Consider the following 17,070-nt stretch of genomic DNA (forward strand, 5'->3'; position numbering starts at 1 on the left):
TTGCAAAAGTTGCAAGCTCCTACCCTCAGGAAGTATTTTGCTGCTTTATTCAGCGTTCTAAGTGTTCAGCATTTGGTTTAAAGCCATGGTTTTATTTTATATATATATACACATATGTAAAAGCAAACATACCATGCTTTTGATCCTCAACCAGCTCCACTTCTGGCTCCTACACATGCAGGAAGACAGCTTTAGTTGCAAAAAGTTGGCATTGCTATAATATACAACTATTCAAAAATATTCAGCTAGAAGCTACTTAAACAACTAAGTTACAAACAAAGTATGGAAAAAGGTTCTATGATTTGCAACATGAACAGACCATTTCTGTATCTGGCATTTCTGGTGGCAGCAGTGCTGCCTCCACCACAAACTGGTCATCATCATCATCAGAAATCTGCTGGTCTATGATCACGTTTGAGACTGTTTTACCACTACCACTCCTGTAAAAGACACAATGAAAATGAAAACCTATTAACATCTGTCCAAACTTATTAAGATCTATCCAGAATAGAAGAGACAGTAGTACCCTCCTTTCCTCCCATAAAGTAAAGCAGCACCAACCAACTAAAAGCACATCAAATTCTGTCATTTCCATTCACTGCCCAACTCTGAAAACAGTTAGCCGTCGTTCTCTCACAAAAAGATGTATATTTTCCTTCTAAACACACTACTTCAGTGACTGGCACTTATCAGAGATCAAGTAAGCCATTTTGTCCATAGTTCCAAATGGCTGTTTCAGCCTTTTTTGAACATGGGCTATTCACTGCATGTTTTACAGTTCTCTTCTAGCAGTAGTTTAGATTGACATTCTAGGGTTATCTGTTTCAGAGTTCCCAAAGGCAAAAAAATTACATCGTATTTTTGGAATTCCAGATGTGACTACCAACCACAACATTTAGATAATGCACTGGATTTGCAGAAACAATAAAACAAATAAAGCAGGCTTGAATTTTCCTGTCTGAAACAAGGAGCAGTGAGGTGATCCATCCTAAAGCTGTTCAGCAGCAGGTGAGGCACAGATGATCCAAGAATAGTGTGGCATAAGAGCTAGAAACATCTGCTCTGTATTCCATATTCCTTACCTTTCTGGAAGTAAGACCTCTGTGCTTTCTTGACGTTTTACTCGGGGTGGTGCTGGTCTTGCACTGCTAGGACGAGGAATACGTCTGCAATAACAAAGACGTTTTTTCATTTATACTGTAAAAGGAAGCCTCACGTATCCTCCAAAGGAACAGACATGTACCCACACATGAGCTGAGTAAACTAGCCAAAGCCTAACAACACTGAAAACATCCCCAGTATACAATCCAATATCACAATACTTGCTATCCTAGTAGGAGTCTCGGAAAATCTAGAAAATGTGTCCAAAACCAAAAAAACTATGGTTCTGTGTAAAACCACCTCTTGATTTGTCTCACTAAAAAAGCAGCCTGTATACAGCAGTTATTTACCATTAACAACAAATTTAGCATTAATAGTACACACTGCAATGTAAACAGAAAAAAATAATTTTTGCAAGTGAAACAATTACACAAGCCTCTGCTGGGCAAAGAAAAAGTAAATTGGGCTTTAAAAGGCAAGATCACCTTATCCATAACACCTTACTTATGAACACCTTACGTACTTATGAAATGCATGTACGTAATGCAATGTTCTTCTCATTAGACTCTCACATCCCTCATATTATAATAACATTACATCGAAGCACTTTATGGATTAAGAAAATAAGTCCAAAACACTTCACAATGTTACAGTTTTCTTTGTAGAAGGAAATGAAAGTGTATAAAGGCAAACCATATGTGGGATAATATTTATTATTCGGTACCGCTAGCAGAAACATACTGCTCCAAGCTTCCTTGCTGTTTTCAAATGGACTGACTATTACCTCCAGACATGTCATAGTTCAATTCAAACAGAATAAAGCATAGAAACAAACCTTTGGATAGGCTGAGGTGGAAGATCATTAGGTACTTCACCATTTTCAGATACTGCATGCTTTTCAGGAGCCATATTATCCACTTCTTCTATTAAACAAGACAAACATATAATTTTGGCTTAGCTGGCAAGGCAAACCTAACTTTTTTTACAACAGTATTTTTAATCTTATCAGCACTATATTTGAACGTGTGCTCATGAAATACATCACGTGACAAACTTTTAAAATTAGAAATAAAGTTCTATAAGCTTATATAAACTTAAATATCTTGTGAATTTCCACTTTTTAAACATCTCGGAGCATTCATAATTCAAAAGGGACACTGAAAAAACATTTAAGATTTCCTTATTTTTTATTTATTTCTTAATATTGTGAAATTGTCTCCTGTGAAAATGACATCATCTCACTCAATTCTTCCATAGTTGCATGGTAACATTTGCAATACTTCAAGTTGCTCATTATACAAAATCATAAGAGGAAAAGCTGTAATAAAACCCTCTATATTCTCTGTGCTGTGGTTTTGTTTAAACCTTTCTTTTGTTTACCTTAACTTCATATTTTCCTCTACTGATATTCTTAGTTGACCCAGATTTGAGCACGGGCTTGGACTGTCCGTCCCTTTCAACAACAAGGATTCTACAATTCAAGGATGAAGGCTTCTTCTGTAATTCAACCATAGTTATGCTTTCCATAGGGCTGACCCCATTTGAAATTTAAATCGCACAGAACCACTTTAACCAATCCTTCCCAGTTGATGGGTTTCCCACCAAGTTATTCTGACCAGTTCAGTGCAGTTAACAGCACAAACCCCCACCTGCCAAGCTCAGGTTAAACCATTCTCTGTAATGGCACAGAACAAGATAAATGACATCTTTGCCTTGACAATCTGACTGCACAGGATTATAGACATCATTCACCACTTTCTGCTTTAGTGTTTCTACTAATAATTTCGGGAGGTAAAAAGCTTTCAGTGTTCTTGGATTCCATCTAGAAAGCTTGCTCAGATGAACAATCTGTTGGTAAGTATTTCTTCCATATAATGCCAGTACTCCTCTAACACTATTGTCCACTTAAGTGTCCTTCTGCTCTGACATCACCAACAAACGGCACCATTGAAAGAAAAAAGGCCAAGGCAGCTGGGCTTTTACAAGCCCAAGTTTAGGCAAAGAAATGCAATTTCTTTCCCAGAGTCTACTGCATTCCACTTTCCTAATAGGTTTGTGCATATTCTCTGAAAAGCCATTTCGGAGGTAGGATCTTCTCACTTAAAACTACTGAGCAGTTAAGTTTTCCCTCAGCCCTACTGGTACAGGAACCATGGATCAGCCAATCCTATGGTCGTTGGGACACAAGTTGGAGTGGTCCTTATGTTAAGACCGAGCCAGGCCTGAGTCAGAAAGTTGTGCTCTGTTGCTGGCCGTACCACAAGCTTCTTGCGCTTCCCTGGGTACCTAATTTAGCATCCCTGCCTAATGGATGTGATAGGGATTTCAAAATTCCCCTTCCACACAGCAGAAGGGATTTTCCCACATGATGGAGATCACAAAAGTACAGAGAAATAAAAAACAGAGGTCTGCTCCTTAATAGATATTGCATAAAGGCTCTGCTTGTAGCCTGCACATGCAATCATAGGAGCTGAGACAGCCCACTGGTGACCACATGTACCCTGGGTAAGTCAGACCGAACAAAGAACTCTTTGGCAGCCTTTATGCAGACAGGCTTGGGAAGAGGCATGAGCCCATCCAGGATTTTTAATTTTTTTGTGTGTTACATTCAGTCTGTTAATAGCACAGCTTCACTTCTCATACTGGAAAGCCATCACTGACCTTTGGCACAGCAGGTTTCTGCAGGTTTGTGGGAAGCATGTACAGTCCTCCCTTGCTTCTCTATACACCCAGCTCCCAGGAAACAATGCCTGCAAGAACCACTGTTTTTGTTTTCACAGAAACAGCTACCATTAAGCAAGGAGGGCAGCCTGCTAAAGAAATTTAGCTTTTGGAGCATCTCTAAAATCTCACGTCCCTGGTTTATCCCAGCCCCATAGCACCAGTGGAGACAGAGCAGTGACTGTATAACAGCACAGTGCTGTGACAGCTGCACAGAGCAAACCAAGATGCTTCAGGGACCTCACATATACCAGATTTCTAGGAGATTTCCAGATTCACTGTCTATTACTGGCCCAATTATCCAGTTATTTGAAGAAAGGTTTTGTGGATCGCTTTCACTTTTAATATAAACAGAAGCCACAAATGCAATAGGTAATATAAGGAGGGAAACAAAGTCATGTACTGACATTAAGAAAATGGAAAATGTACGTTTTACTAATCTGGTTGTTGCAAAAACTACCCATAATAGATTGCAAAAAGTTCCCCACAGTCTCTGCTTATTTGCAAGTTAGAGCCCATAAAATGCTCATAAACTGTTTTTGGTTTTTTTTAAAAAAAAAAAACCACTTAACCCAAAGGACAAAGCACTTTCATAGATGGCTTTTTGGTATTCTTTTAAACAGAAACTACTTGGATAAAGCCTACTCAAAGCATTCAAACACAACTAAATTATGTTTTGTTACTTTTTAAAAATTCTTTAATACATAGCATAGAAGGAAAAACAGCACTAAACTAGAGAAGTGCTTTATTTATCAAAAAGCACTGTTTTTTCTATTAGAAGTTTTTAACTATCATTGGTATGTTCAGTGCTGGTCTTTTGGCACTATAATGTTCCTGAGTCACTGGCAAATTCACCTGGAGATAACAAATCCATTGATTTTTCAGATAAGTTACATAAATTCTTTAGTAAGAATCTGACCAAGTTAGGCATGAAGCACACAAGAACTACAGCCAGCTTCTTGCTTGGGAACTACTACTGGGGCTGGGAGAATAGAGAGAAACACATTAGGGAGCATTTCCAACAAAATTGCACTTCTGTGCTAACGACATCAATGTTCTGGTCACTGAGGTGAACACACTCATCAGAAATGAAACTTTTTTTAAAAGTCAAAAGACAATGGAGGATCAAAATGTTTGTCGTGATAGAATATCTGAGTAGACACTCCTGAAAGTTAAATGAGATGTGTAAAAGGTGAATTGTATAAATCTGTACAACAGATTTGAGAGCCAAAGCCATGCCAATTTATTTTGAACTAGGAAAGCACAGGGACTGCTCACCCTTCAAAGTAAGTTTACACAGTCCACAAATATAAAAATTAAAGGTCCAGAGGAAATTCCAAAGCAGTTCATAGAATGTAATACTTCTTTTTTGAGTAGCCCCAACTACCCCCTAAACCTTTGGAAACCTTGTGAAAGAACTATCTTCAGCTCCCCTCCAACTAACCTACTCCAAAGGTAGGTTTGGAGCTGCAGAAGGACAGCAACTGTGATTTTCAAGCAGTTTCAAAACCTACTTTCCATTTAATTCCACTACAGTTAGCTGGAGTAAATATCTTAATGCACAATTAACCAACCAAACAGTATCACGGACCTGCTACATAAGCAAACAAGACAGCACCTAAGCATCTTGTAAGGACTGTGATTTCTAAGATGCTTCAACAGGCACTGGCAAACTAAGCAGAGCTTCCTAAATCCTTCCACTAGTGTAAACTGGCACTGCTACCAAATAAGCACTCCTGCCTTCACACTTCCCATTCCCTCCTGTTAGCACATTCATTCACACGCTGCCTGAAGAACTGGATCAGCATGACTCGGTTTAAGACACTGCCCTCCCAGACCCTGTGGTGGAAAAAACGTTCATATTTTACATACATGCCAGTTCTCTGTGGATGGGTGGTAGGTGGCTGTGATGGCTCAACTGAATGAGTGACAACATCTTAAGGTTACTTCGAGATAAACTTTAGAAAGGAGCCTGGCATTACTCCTCCCAGAGAAATGTACCTCAACGTAACTACCAAAACTGTGAGAAGATAAACTGCACCACTGAAACTCCCCCAAAAAGCTTGTTTTAGAATATAACATGGTTCAGAAAAATCTTACATAATCATCAGCTCCTGAAAAAGCCTCGTGCAGGCCCACACTTCTATAGAGTGACTGTGAAATCCAACTGTTCCTCCCTTCTTGCCACAGTGGGTGCATTTATATGCACATCTCTAAAGCAAGTGAAACCTAAGTAACTTCAGGGGTGTAGGAGCAAACAGCTGAGGCAGGCCAAAACACCCTTTAGCCAGAAAGCTTTAAACATGTACTTCTTATTTAAGAGGCTACCATGAACTAGCCAGTGAGGATTCCTAACGGAGGACACCAAGGGAGAATAACTAATATGCTGACAAATCCTCATTTATATTAAAAAAAAAAACCAACCCCAAAACCCACAATGGAAAGGTTCAGAGTCGCAATGCTCAAAAACAGAATATAAGACTGAAGCAGAATGCAGAAATAATACTCCAAAAGATCCAGGAAAATAAGTTTATTTCAGCCAGTAAACAATGTTTTTAAAATCCTATAAATGATTCTTCCTTTGGAAACTTTCATTTGCAGTTAAAGACACAAGAACACAGCAAGAAGGGGCAGGTGATCACTGTCTTATGATTACTTCAAATAGCATCCAACTTAGTTATCTGTAATGACTGTTCTTATCAAGTCATAACTGATTTCACATTCCAACCGTTAAAGCTATTAAATGTGCAAATGATGATTTCATCTCTATAAGAACCTACAGAAAATTAAGGTTCACTAATATACTACTATGTTATACTATCTTATTGAATAAAGCTGAAAATAAAGAACAGTCAATACAGTATTTGGTTATTATACCACCTGAGAATCCAAGCCAAATCAATAATGAACCTGGGGTTACTCCTCTTACACACATTCAAATTATAAATAGGGGAATATAAAGTTATATTCCATAACAGATACATTCCAACAGACAAGACAGCTCCAAAAGATTAAAAGGAAATAGCACGGAAGTTCTCCCAGTTGTGTAAGGTCACACAATGTCTTGGCCAACCATCTACATTTCATTAGGCTGACACAGCTATGAGGCCCTGAAGGCCACAGGTGGACTGGGAAACAGCCTTTGACCTCCCACATACATGGTATCAACTCTCCCAACTAGGTCAAGCATCTGGATCTGGAGAGAACAAAAGCGCAGCTTTTTGCTTAAATCTCAGTTCTTCCTGCTACATTTTGCTTCTATGGCTCTATGTATACCATAGCTGGATACAAATACCTCATTAACAACGTATGTCTTGGGAGCTATATACAACTTGAAAAAAAAATATGGAGAAATAAGAATGCAGAGATGGAATTTTCCTCTAAAAACCTGTAAAATGGAAACACTAAGTGATTCTTCCAAATACGTGTATAAAAAGGCAACATGCAATGATTCCGTTCTTACATAGAACAAGTCACCAAGGGATTCATGCGCAGCAGCCCTGTATTTTCCTTGGGACAGTGTAAGCGCTGGTCTCTTTGAAAACTTCGTAAAATTAAGGAAAGAGAAAATAAAAGTAACTGTTTTATCAAGGAACATACATTTTTCAAACCAGGACATTAATCACACAATGTGATTAAAACACAAGGCAGCAGTTCGATTAAGTGTAAATCACCCTCCTTAAATCATTTAGCTGCATGGATTCAAGTTCAACGCCAAAGCACTCAAGTTAGACTTCCCAAGGCAGTCAGGTTTTTATTCTTCCTACCTTTCTGTTTTACTGCAAGTCCTGGTTCAGCTTTCTCTTGCAGTTTAGCAACACCGTCCTCTGAAATTCCATCTACCACACTCTTCATTTCTACAGTTCCTATAACAAAACAGTTTATAGTCAAATGAAACCAGAGATACAATAAAAATTTAGCCATGTTAAATACCTGTTATACTTACTATTTGTTTAAGGGCTATCCTAGTTTAATAAACCATCTTGAGTGTAAATAAATAACATTCAAAATTCACAAAGATTTTTTACATGACCGCTGATTGAACTCCTTAAGTTACTGCAAACCAATGGCAACTTCCGCAATTCAGAAATGATTTACAGATATAATTTATTAGCCTGATAGCTGGTGAAACGATACAATATTTACCTAATAAAGTCTAATTTGCTAAAATACACAATATTATTTGTATACTACTTGGAATGCATAATGCCCTTTGGTTTGTTTCAAAGGCTTTAGCTTTAAACACATTTCATACTGAAGCCATTAAGAAATGTCAAGCAAGAAAAGCTGATTTCTGGTAGCTGAACTCCACAACTTGCTGGTAATGCCACAGAAGAGCCTAGTCCACAAATGCTGCTCACTTTTGATGCTACCTAAACCAGTTTTATTTTTGCAAAAAAATGAAGACCATTTAATGGACCAATTACCTTAAATTAATTCCCCCAGTTACAACAGGAAGATGTTGACAAAAGCAAAGTAACACACAGTAGAAGAAAGCTGAAATATTCAGGTACACATCTGATTTCTAAATTATCTGCCCAGGGAGAAGAGACATTCTGAGTGGAGGGATGCAAAGGAGAAACGATTCAGCACCATTTGTACATCATTCCTGAAAATATACCTGTGCATTGAACACATGTGGTCAAGAAAAGTTAAACTATTCGGTTTGTCAAGATATCTACAGAATGGGTAGAATATTTAGCTTTAGTCTTATCATTAAATATATATATACACACACACACACACACACACACACACACCTTCACTTGGAGTAATACGTTCAGTTCTCACACTCCTCAAAATGCAGCAGAAGCAGAATAAATTCAGAAATAGGCAAGATTACAGATACAGAAAGAGCATGCGTGTTTAAAACAGAGGTACCCAAGCACTGCCCAGGAGCTGAACCCAGCACTTCCAAATCTCCATATCTGCCAACAGGTAACTGTAATGCAAAGGTAAAGAACAGATTCACAGGGCCCCTATTTACAGACAGGACACCTCAAGTAACATTTCCACCACCAGAACAAATGAGTAAACAGTTTTGATAGCATGGGAAAAGGTTTACTAGATAGAGCCCTGCCTAATGCTTGGGTTGAAACATCCAACACTTGCAAAACCAGTGATGAAATTGCTGCATACACCATAAAGCTGAAGCTTTCAGGACATATATATCAATAGCGGAGGATCTACTCTTCCACCCGTGCCATGGGAAGCATCCACAAAGATATATAGTCCATTGCAGCAGAAATGCTGAGTTCTACTAGTTGAGGAGATTAACACACACAGAGCAGAGAAATGTCAACCAGCACTTTCATTTACCTGTGCTGACTAAGGCCAGGATGAATTGTCATTTAATAAAACTCAAACTAGCATTTAAACATTCATCACCAACCCACACAGCAGTGCTACAAGATACCCATAAGGTCTGGAGTTCAGCAGAAAAGCCAAACCAACAGTGGAAAGTGAAGCACTTTACTCCATCATTTCCATTTAGAAAGTAATTCAGTGTCTGAACAGAAACCTGTTCAGACCTCAATGAAGAGCAACTTCAAGTTTAAAAAAAAATTACATTCAATTTATCAATCAACTTCTAAATTAGCAAAAATGGTCTCTATTACATGATGCAAGTTTTGCCACAAGGCATGTTGCAACTATAAAAGCAGTCATCGCCTGAGTAGTAATAAATGTAACATTAACTACAAAAAAAAAAAAAAACCAAAACATTTGTTCCAATACCATTAGGAATTTATTCGTAATAAAGGTGGGTAAATGCTGGTATAACTTGTTTTAATTACCAGGATAGCAAATATACCTGGGTTTGCTTAACTAGTCCTTCATTCACCACTTCAGTTTTGTTTATTACAAGTTTAGTCATGACACTAGTCCTTTTGCGTTCTCCTGTTGCGCATTTATTTATCTCCAGTTAATACCAGAAAATATAGAAAGCACTGATCATCATCACCAGTAATTACAGAGACCAGTGTGCAACAGCACAGGCAGCAGCATAGCTCCAGGAGGTTTTTACTACTCTCTGGATTGCTTACTGGAGCATCTATGAGCACTACTCACCTATTGCAGCTCTGCGGCCTTAGAACAAAAAGAGGGCTAATGTCCCAAAGTATTTATCACTTGGGTAAACTGTAAGTTGAGTGCACTGGCTTGATGCATCATGAGAAGTATTTTAAAATGTTAACCTTAAAGCCAAAACACAGGATAAGTCATTAACCATATTTCATTTATCAGAAAAACTGGATCCTGATTTTAAAGAAGGGACGATCCTATAAAATGGGGCATGTCTGGTCACTGTAGTTTAGTGCCAGTTCAGGCTATAAAACAAATATTCAAATCTTGGGAAATAAAAAAAAGTTATAGGATCAGCTAAGGATCACTAAGTAGTAAAATAAGACTACATTTAATGGAATCCAGATGGTATTTTTCAGCTGCAAAATTATTAAAGCCTCACAGCACATAAGTACATGAGATGGGATGTAAAATTTTTGATTTTCAAGCACCAACTTCATTTAAGCTCCTAAGTCAACAGACATTCATATCCAAAGTGCCAGATCTTTTCCAAGGTATTTAAGGTGCCTAAACATCTTTTTAATTTCCCCCCCACCCAAGTTCTTTTGAAAACATGGCTATTGATTGTTCTGAAAACACTACCCAAGCTCTGATATAACTTCAGCGTTTTGCCTCAGACACATGGAAACCTACTAAAACAGAAACCCAAAGAAAACACGGATGCTTGGGAAGACACACAGCAACTCACACTCTCTTTACATAAATTAATAATAGTGACACTGGCAGATTAAGTGTATGAAGATCTTCATGGTTCATTAGTCTAAACAGTACCAGTCTTTAGCCAGAATTAGCTATTTTGACAGGTATCAATTCACAGGAGTTACCTTCTGAACAGAGATGTTAAACTGATTTATGTACTATGACTTCTTCATTAGAGATAAAATATCAGCGCCCTGGGCACAAAACCATGGAAAGAAAATGTGAATCACAGTAAATAATCAAGTCACTGAAATAAGAGTAGGGGGGAAAAGGCATTTAGATACAGACAGAAATTGCAGTTACACTGTTGTATGAGGTCTGGGTACCAGCCAATTTTATTCCTTACCTACGTGTTTCTCTAGGCTCTTCTTCTTGGCTTTCTTAAACAAAGGGCTGGCAGTAGTAAGTTTAGATTTCTTTTTTCCTAATGTGAAAGTATTAAGTACTTGGGATATTCTGAAGAGAATCTAGTTTCCAGTTAGTATGCAAATACAATAATTAATACACTTACATAGAAAAGCTGGTGACATAATCATTGCAATGAAGCACCTTAACAGATAAAATAATTTACTTACACGCAAAGCCTGGCACAACTGTCTATTAAACTCAGTTAAAACCATCCCAAGACTAGAATTTTCACTTAAATCTTGTCCAAAGAGACAAAGAGAAATGACTAATGCAGGTGCAAGGCAGATGAGGAGAGATGTTTATTAATGATTATACCATTTGTTAAATAGCTCCAGTCAACAAAGACTCAGAAGAGGTTATCATCAAAAGGCTGTTAAAATGGCCTGTAAGCAATACAATTACAGTTTCTGTCAATCTACTTCCTAATGTGCAAGCACAGATACCACAGATCTATTATCCACAAGTGACAGTCTTGACAGACTTAACACTGAAGCAAGGATGAGATGACTATGGAGCTACCGCCTTGTTCGCTGTCAAGACTGAGGGTGGTGGCCACACCGCTATCAGGGACAACTCCTGGCCAGCACAAAGAGATGGGCGTTTTACAGATTCTTATTTCCTGCTGGTAATTCCTCTGTAACAATAAGTATCTGTCCTTCTTTCCCAAGCACTCAGCAGAAATGCAGCAGGGCTTGGTTCCTTACACCTGGTGGAGCTACTGTGGAAGATGACATGGGATAGGATTCAGTAGTGGTGATACCCAGATCACCTTCCCTGTTCCAACTCAAATCAGAAGGTCCTAGACTGACACCAACCCAGGTGCAATACAGTTGACTACAGCTGTAATGACAGACATTGGAGAAAGTCAAATATCTACAAACATGTGCCGTTATTGCAATACTCAGAGGAATCTTCTCTAATCATCAAAAGGGCTGCAAGCCAGAGGTTTTGCTTAACATCTTATCTTCACCTGTTCTTCAGCTTACACCTAGAGTATTTTAAGTGTCTCAAGCTATGGAAATCACTCAGGAAGGTTTGGCTAGTCTTGAATTCACCCAACCATTTTTTCACTGAAGAAACCCCAGAAAGTGTAACACAAGTGTGGATGCTGTAGTGTACTGCTTATCAAACAAATATCCAGGGAAATTTCTTTTTGCATTCAGTTAATCTCAGGGAACATACCTTTTTTTGTTGTTTTTTGTTGTTGTTTGGGGGGTTTTGACAAATATAATCATCTCATTTATAAACACAAAATTTCTGAAGACCAAATGCTAAGACTTCAAATCCTCGAGAAACAATTGAAAGACTGAGAAAATAAGTGAAGTTTGGATTCCCTAGCTAAATTTAGGAAGAGCACTCTTCCCAAATATTGGTAAGTGATAAAGTTACAAATTCAGGGTTCGTGGCTTTATGATTTATCCCTACAGGAAAGGACATCTTGCCTCACAAATTTTTTTCATCTTACTAAAACAACCTTAAACAACATATCTTAAGTCTCACTAAAACAAAAATACTGTGCTGAATATTGCTCTGCTGTAAACATTCAACAAACTTTTACATTTGTCTTTATGTAAATGTGCATTAATTTAATCAACTCAGACATACTGTTCACTAATCCTCAGTCACAAGAAAAAAAAAAGCCAAAGTTTTACAAGGCATATTTGTCTAAAATTGCTAGATTATTAAACAAAGAAACAGTTCTTGTGAAACTAATAGAAAAAGAAATAGTTGTAGACCAACTAAAAAAGCCCATTCAGAGAGAACACAATAAATATTAAGAGCAGGCTGAATTTCTATCTGCAATTGTGCATGAAGAACACGAGCAAACTGAACTGAGCACCACTTTCTATGTATCAAATCCATGCAGAAAAATTGCCTATTGGATTCATAAATGCAGACTGGGAGTATAAAACAAGCACTGAAAATAATAAACACGGATATTTAAGTATTTATGCTATTCCTATTCAATAACCCTCCAGCATATTTAATAGAAATAATATCCTCCTTCTAGTTACCTTCTCCTCCGGGTTTGGCGCGTTGCCTTGATCCTTTTGTTGAAGGCTGCCTTAATATTCCTGCAGGACTTTCACTCTTTAAAAAAAACAACACAAATTTATATAATTGTATATAAAATATATATTTATATATTAAATTTACTTACATGCATTGCTTTTTTATCTATATGTATTATACATAAAAAATATTCACTTGCAAAACTCACCCACACATATATGATTAAAAATATGTCAAGTCTATTTTCCTCAAAGTCTGCAAGTATTTTTCCTAGATACATGCTTCTAAATGAACCTATATGATTAGATTTTGTTATTGTAAAGACAACCTCCAAATGTGAACTAAGAGCATCCAAGGAAGAACAATCTTGTGAAATCTGTAGAGCATCTATGATGCCACTGCTGGTCTTGGGATACAACGCTTAGTTACCACTGAGCTACCAAAAGGAGCAAGATGCTTATAATCACCTGTATGTTTCAGCTACACCAGATACACAGTTCCGCTTTAACCTTCTGGGAAGTATTTTAAATTTCATTCCAAAATAGAAGCAAAGACTAAAAAACTGTGCCACTAGACTTGCGTAGTCCTTTACTCAAATGGCAACTTCCCTGGACAAAGACCCTGGACAAACCAAAAAATGGGTCCTGCCAGAAAGTCCAGCAGACAAGCAATGGATGATCCAAAGGTGCAACTGGTACAGGAAGGAGAATATGAGTTCAAAAGTGGAAAAGATTGAACTGGAAGCAAATTCAGGACACTTCTGAGGACTCTGACCTTAGTCCGAAAGTGATTCCGATGGGCCAGGAAATGAAAGCAGGCAAGCACACACAAGAATTTTTTTGTTTTCTCTGAATATAGCTTGCACTGCCTGAAGTCAAGAAAGTTTGACTGACAATACTTTCTGCGAAGGCACTATGTTACACATTTCAATGGACATACACCCTTGGAAAGGAGCAAGTTAAATCAGTAGGTCCATTTGAAGGGATGTTGGGAAAAAGACGTGCATAAGCAGCACCTTGTCATGAGACAAGATCACATTGGTCCCCAGAGACAAGGCCACCTGGACTGTGAGGTCCCCTGTGTGTGAAGGAATAACTGAGCCTGTGCACAGATAGCACTAAAGAAGCTGAAGGCAGCTACAGCACTTGCCCTACGAAAAGGCTCAAAAAAACATCCTGGCAAGAGCAGGCAGAGGGGCAGGTCCTTGAAAGCTGCCACTAGTCTAGGTAGGGTATAGTATAGATTTACTACTCACTCTACCTGAAGGACAGCTGGGGCCCAAATGCCTCCAAAGGAGGTGGAAGGTGTAAAGGAGGACTCTTGCCAGCCCACCAAAACTCCTGGGCATGTGATCAGGGTGGGAAGGAAGCAGTCCATCCCCTTACACCAATCTCAGCTAGCAGAAGGGGCAGACTTAGTAGTGGTGGACTTGGTAATGTGAGGTTAATGACCTCACACTAATGGTAGTGTGAGGTCGATGATCTTAAGGGTCTTTTCCAAACTAAATGATTCTATGACTTCTGCTTGCATGTAGACCAGAGGATGAAGCCAGCGATGGCATCTGGCCCACTATACATGCACACAGGGCTTCCCACTTCTTACAGTACTGTACACACTAATAAACCAGTAGCTTCCAACAGCCCATTCATGCTTCTAATAACCTTCCTGTCTTTTTACCTAAGTGCCTGGTTTCATTAGCAACACTTGTTGCTAAAGAGAAAGCAACCACCTCTGAACACAACAGATGAAGTACAGGTGATTTATAGAATACCATTTTATGTTTCTAGGCTCTCTCTCCCTATAATCATCTCTGCATCTTGTTCAAAATCCTGAAATATGTTTAGCACCTCACAGGATTTCCTCCTTAACTGCTTTTTTGAAGGTTGTGTGAATTAACAGTCTATGCAGTTTGCATTCAAGAGTTATCAACAACCCTGCTGATAATGACCATATCTATAACATAAATGAGAACTACAAATTCTTCCATTCCTATGCAAATGTTAGCATTATATGTTCCAATAACCTGTAAAAGAAAATTGTCAAATTACACAGTGTAGAACATTCATTTTCCATAATATCTTGCATACAGGACAATGGACCATACATGTTGTAATGGAAAATAACAAACACTACAAGGTGTCTAAAAATATAGGATACTTGTAAGTCTTTTTACTCAAACTACTTTAGGTGACCATGCAAGAGCATCATCTCACCTCTACAAGCTGACAACAGTGTATCCACTGGCCCCAAAGAGACAGCTACGTGAAGGAGGGGAATGAAGTTTACATGTCAGGGACATGGTGGTAAGTTTGCTTTGAAGGCAAATTTTGCTTTTGTATATGCTATAATGCACCATGAGCTCAAAAGAAGTTCTTGACAAAGGGGAAATGCTTATTAACAACAGACAATCACAGCATGCAAACTGTGTGAGATAAACTGAGAAGCTGAAGTACTTGGAGGTGCTTTATAGGAAAGTGGGCAGTCTGTGCAAAAGTCAGCTTCAACAGTTAGTTTAAGCCCTTTAGAAACTACATCTCCTTCACCTCCATGAGGTGTAATATAACGTGTTGTAATATAACATGCACACTCAGAATTTCAGGTATTCAATCAGTCAAAAGAAAGCCCTACATCCTACACTTTGCAAAAATCTAGCCGAATGGACAGTACATGGTCCTGCTTTGACGTAAACTAGTTTTGATTTATACTATCTTCATTGGATTATTACAATTATTATTAGACCCACAACCAGAGCTACCAATATTTTTGTTTCACACTTCAGGAAATAGAAACATAGAATCATACAATCATTTAGGTTGGAAAAGACCTTCAAGATCATCCAGTCCAACCATCAACCATGCCCTGAAGTGTCTACGCGTGAATACCTCCAGGGATGGTGACTCAACCACTTCCCTGAGGAGCCCATTCCAATATTTGACAACCCTCTCAGTAAAAAAATTTTGCCTAATATCTAACCTAAATCTCCCTTGCCTCAACTTGAGGCCATTTCCTCTTGTCCTCTCTACAGCCACCTGACAGAAGAGACCAGCACCCACCTCCCTACAACCTCCTTTCAGGTAGTTGTAGAGAGTGATAAGGTCTCCCCTCAGCCTCCTTTTCTTGAAGCTAAACAACCCCAGTTCCCTCAGCCACTCCTCATAAGACTTGTGCTCCAGGCCCCTCACCAACTTGGTTGCCCTCCTCTGAACACACTCCAGCACCTCAATGTCATTCCTGCAGTGAGGGGCCCAAAACTGAACACAGGACTCGAGATGCAGCCTCACCAGTGCCCAGTACAGGGGAACAATCACTTCCCTGCTCCTGCTGGCCACACTATTTCTGATACAGGCATGTTATGAAGAAAAATAGACAGAAGTCTAAAATGCATGGCTAATATTGAAGTGGTTAATCTTCATTTTAGTTCATCTTAATTACTACCATCTTTCACAATCACAACATTATGCAAGGAGCAAAATTAAAGCTCACATACCATCAGAGTCTGGCTCTACAGGCCCGCAGGCCACATCTGGTACACTCAAACTTCAGCAGCTCTTTGGGTGATGTAATTATTAGCACAGGTGGGGAAGGAGTTGAGAATAGGTGCTGAGGCTCCTGGAGGAGTGGATTCAGTCATTTATTTATGTCAGGTAGTGACTATAAACACTGTTTAACATTCTTGTAGAGCCACATGTGCACACTGGCAACAGGTGCAAAGTAAAAGCTAAAATTTAATCACTATGGTAGCACACAAAAACATAAATCCCACAATATTTATGATTTGAGTCTTTCCAGAGGGAGATAAAATAGGTAATTCTTCTTCTTACAAATTCAGAGGCTCCAAGACTTTGAAAAGCAGTCACTGGAGCCATTAAAAACAAATCTTACACTTCATCTCACACCATCCTGGAAAAAACATATTAAAGTGGAATCCTAGATGGATGTATGCACATTTCCCAGTTTTGAGTAATTACATTTCTATTTGGAGAGGATAGAGCAGCCTGTTGTAAACCATCCAATCTTACGCTTTGTCCTCATTACTAACCTTTAAAT

General features: G+C 38.5%; 1 protein-coding gene across 3 annotated transcripts in view; it reads right to left on the reverse strand.

Annotated features, from left to right (window-relative positions):
* The window catches only part of TRAF3IP1 (TRAF3 interacting protein 1), a 45,840-nt gene that overhangs the window by 15,673 nt on the left and 13,097 nt on the right, over positions 1 to 17,070 (reverse strand). For all 3 annotated transcript variants that reach the window (XM_049800287.1, XM_049800292.1, XM_049800299.1), the window contains exons 7-12: positions 13,026 to 13,101; positions 7,590 to 7,688; positions 1,937 to 2,024; positions 1,083 to 1,166; positions 320 to 440; positions 133 to 169 (exon numbers count right to left, since the gene is read on the reverse strand). In XM_049800287.1, coding sequence (XP_049656244.1) covers positions 133 to 169; positions 320 to 440; positions 1,083 to 1,166; positions 1,937 to 2,024; positions 7,590 to 7,688; positions 13,026 to 13,101 — 505 coding nt within the window. The remainder of the gene's footprint in view (positions 1 to 132; positions 170 to 319; positions 441 to 1,082; positions 1,167 to 1,936; positions 2,025 to 7,589; positions 7,689 to 13,025; positions 13,102 to 17,070) is intronic.

The sequence above is a fragment of the Accipiter gentilis genome, chromosome 1, assembly GCF_929443795.1.
Source record: "Accipiter gentilis chromosome 1, bAccGen1.1, whole genome shotgun sequence".
NCBI classification, from domain to species: Eukaryota; Metazoa; Chordata; class Aves; order Accipitriformes; family Accipitridae; genus Astur; species Astur gentilis.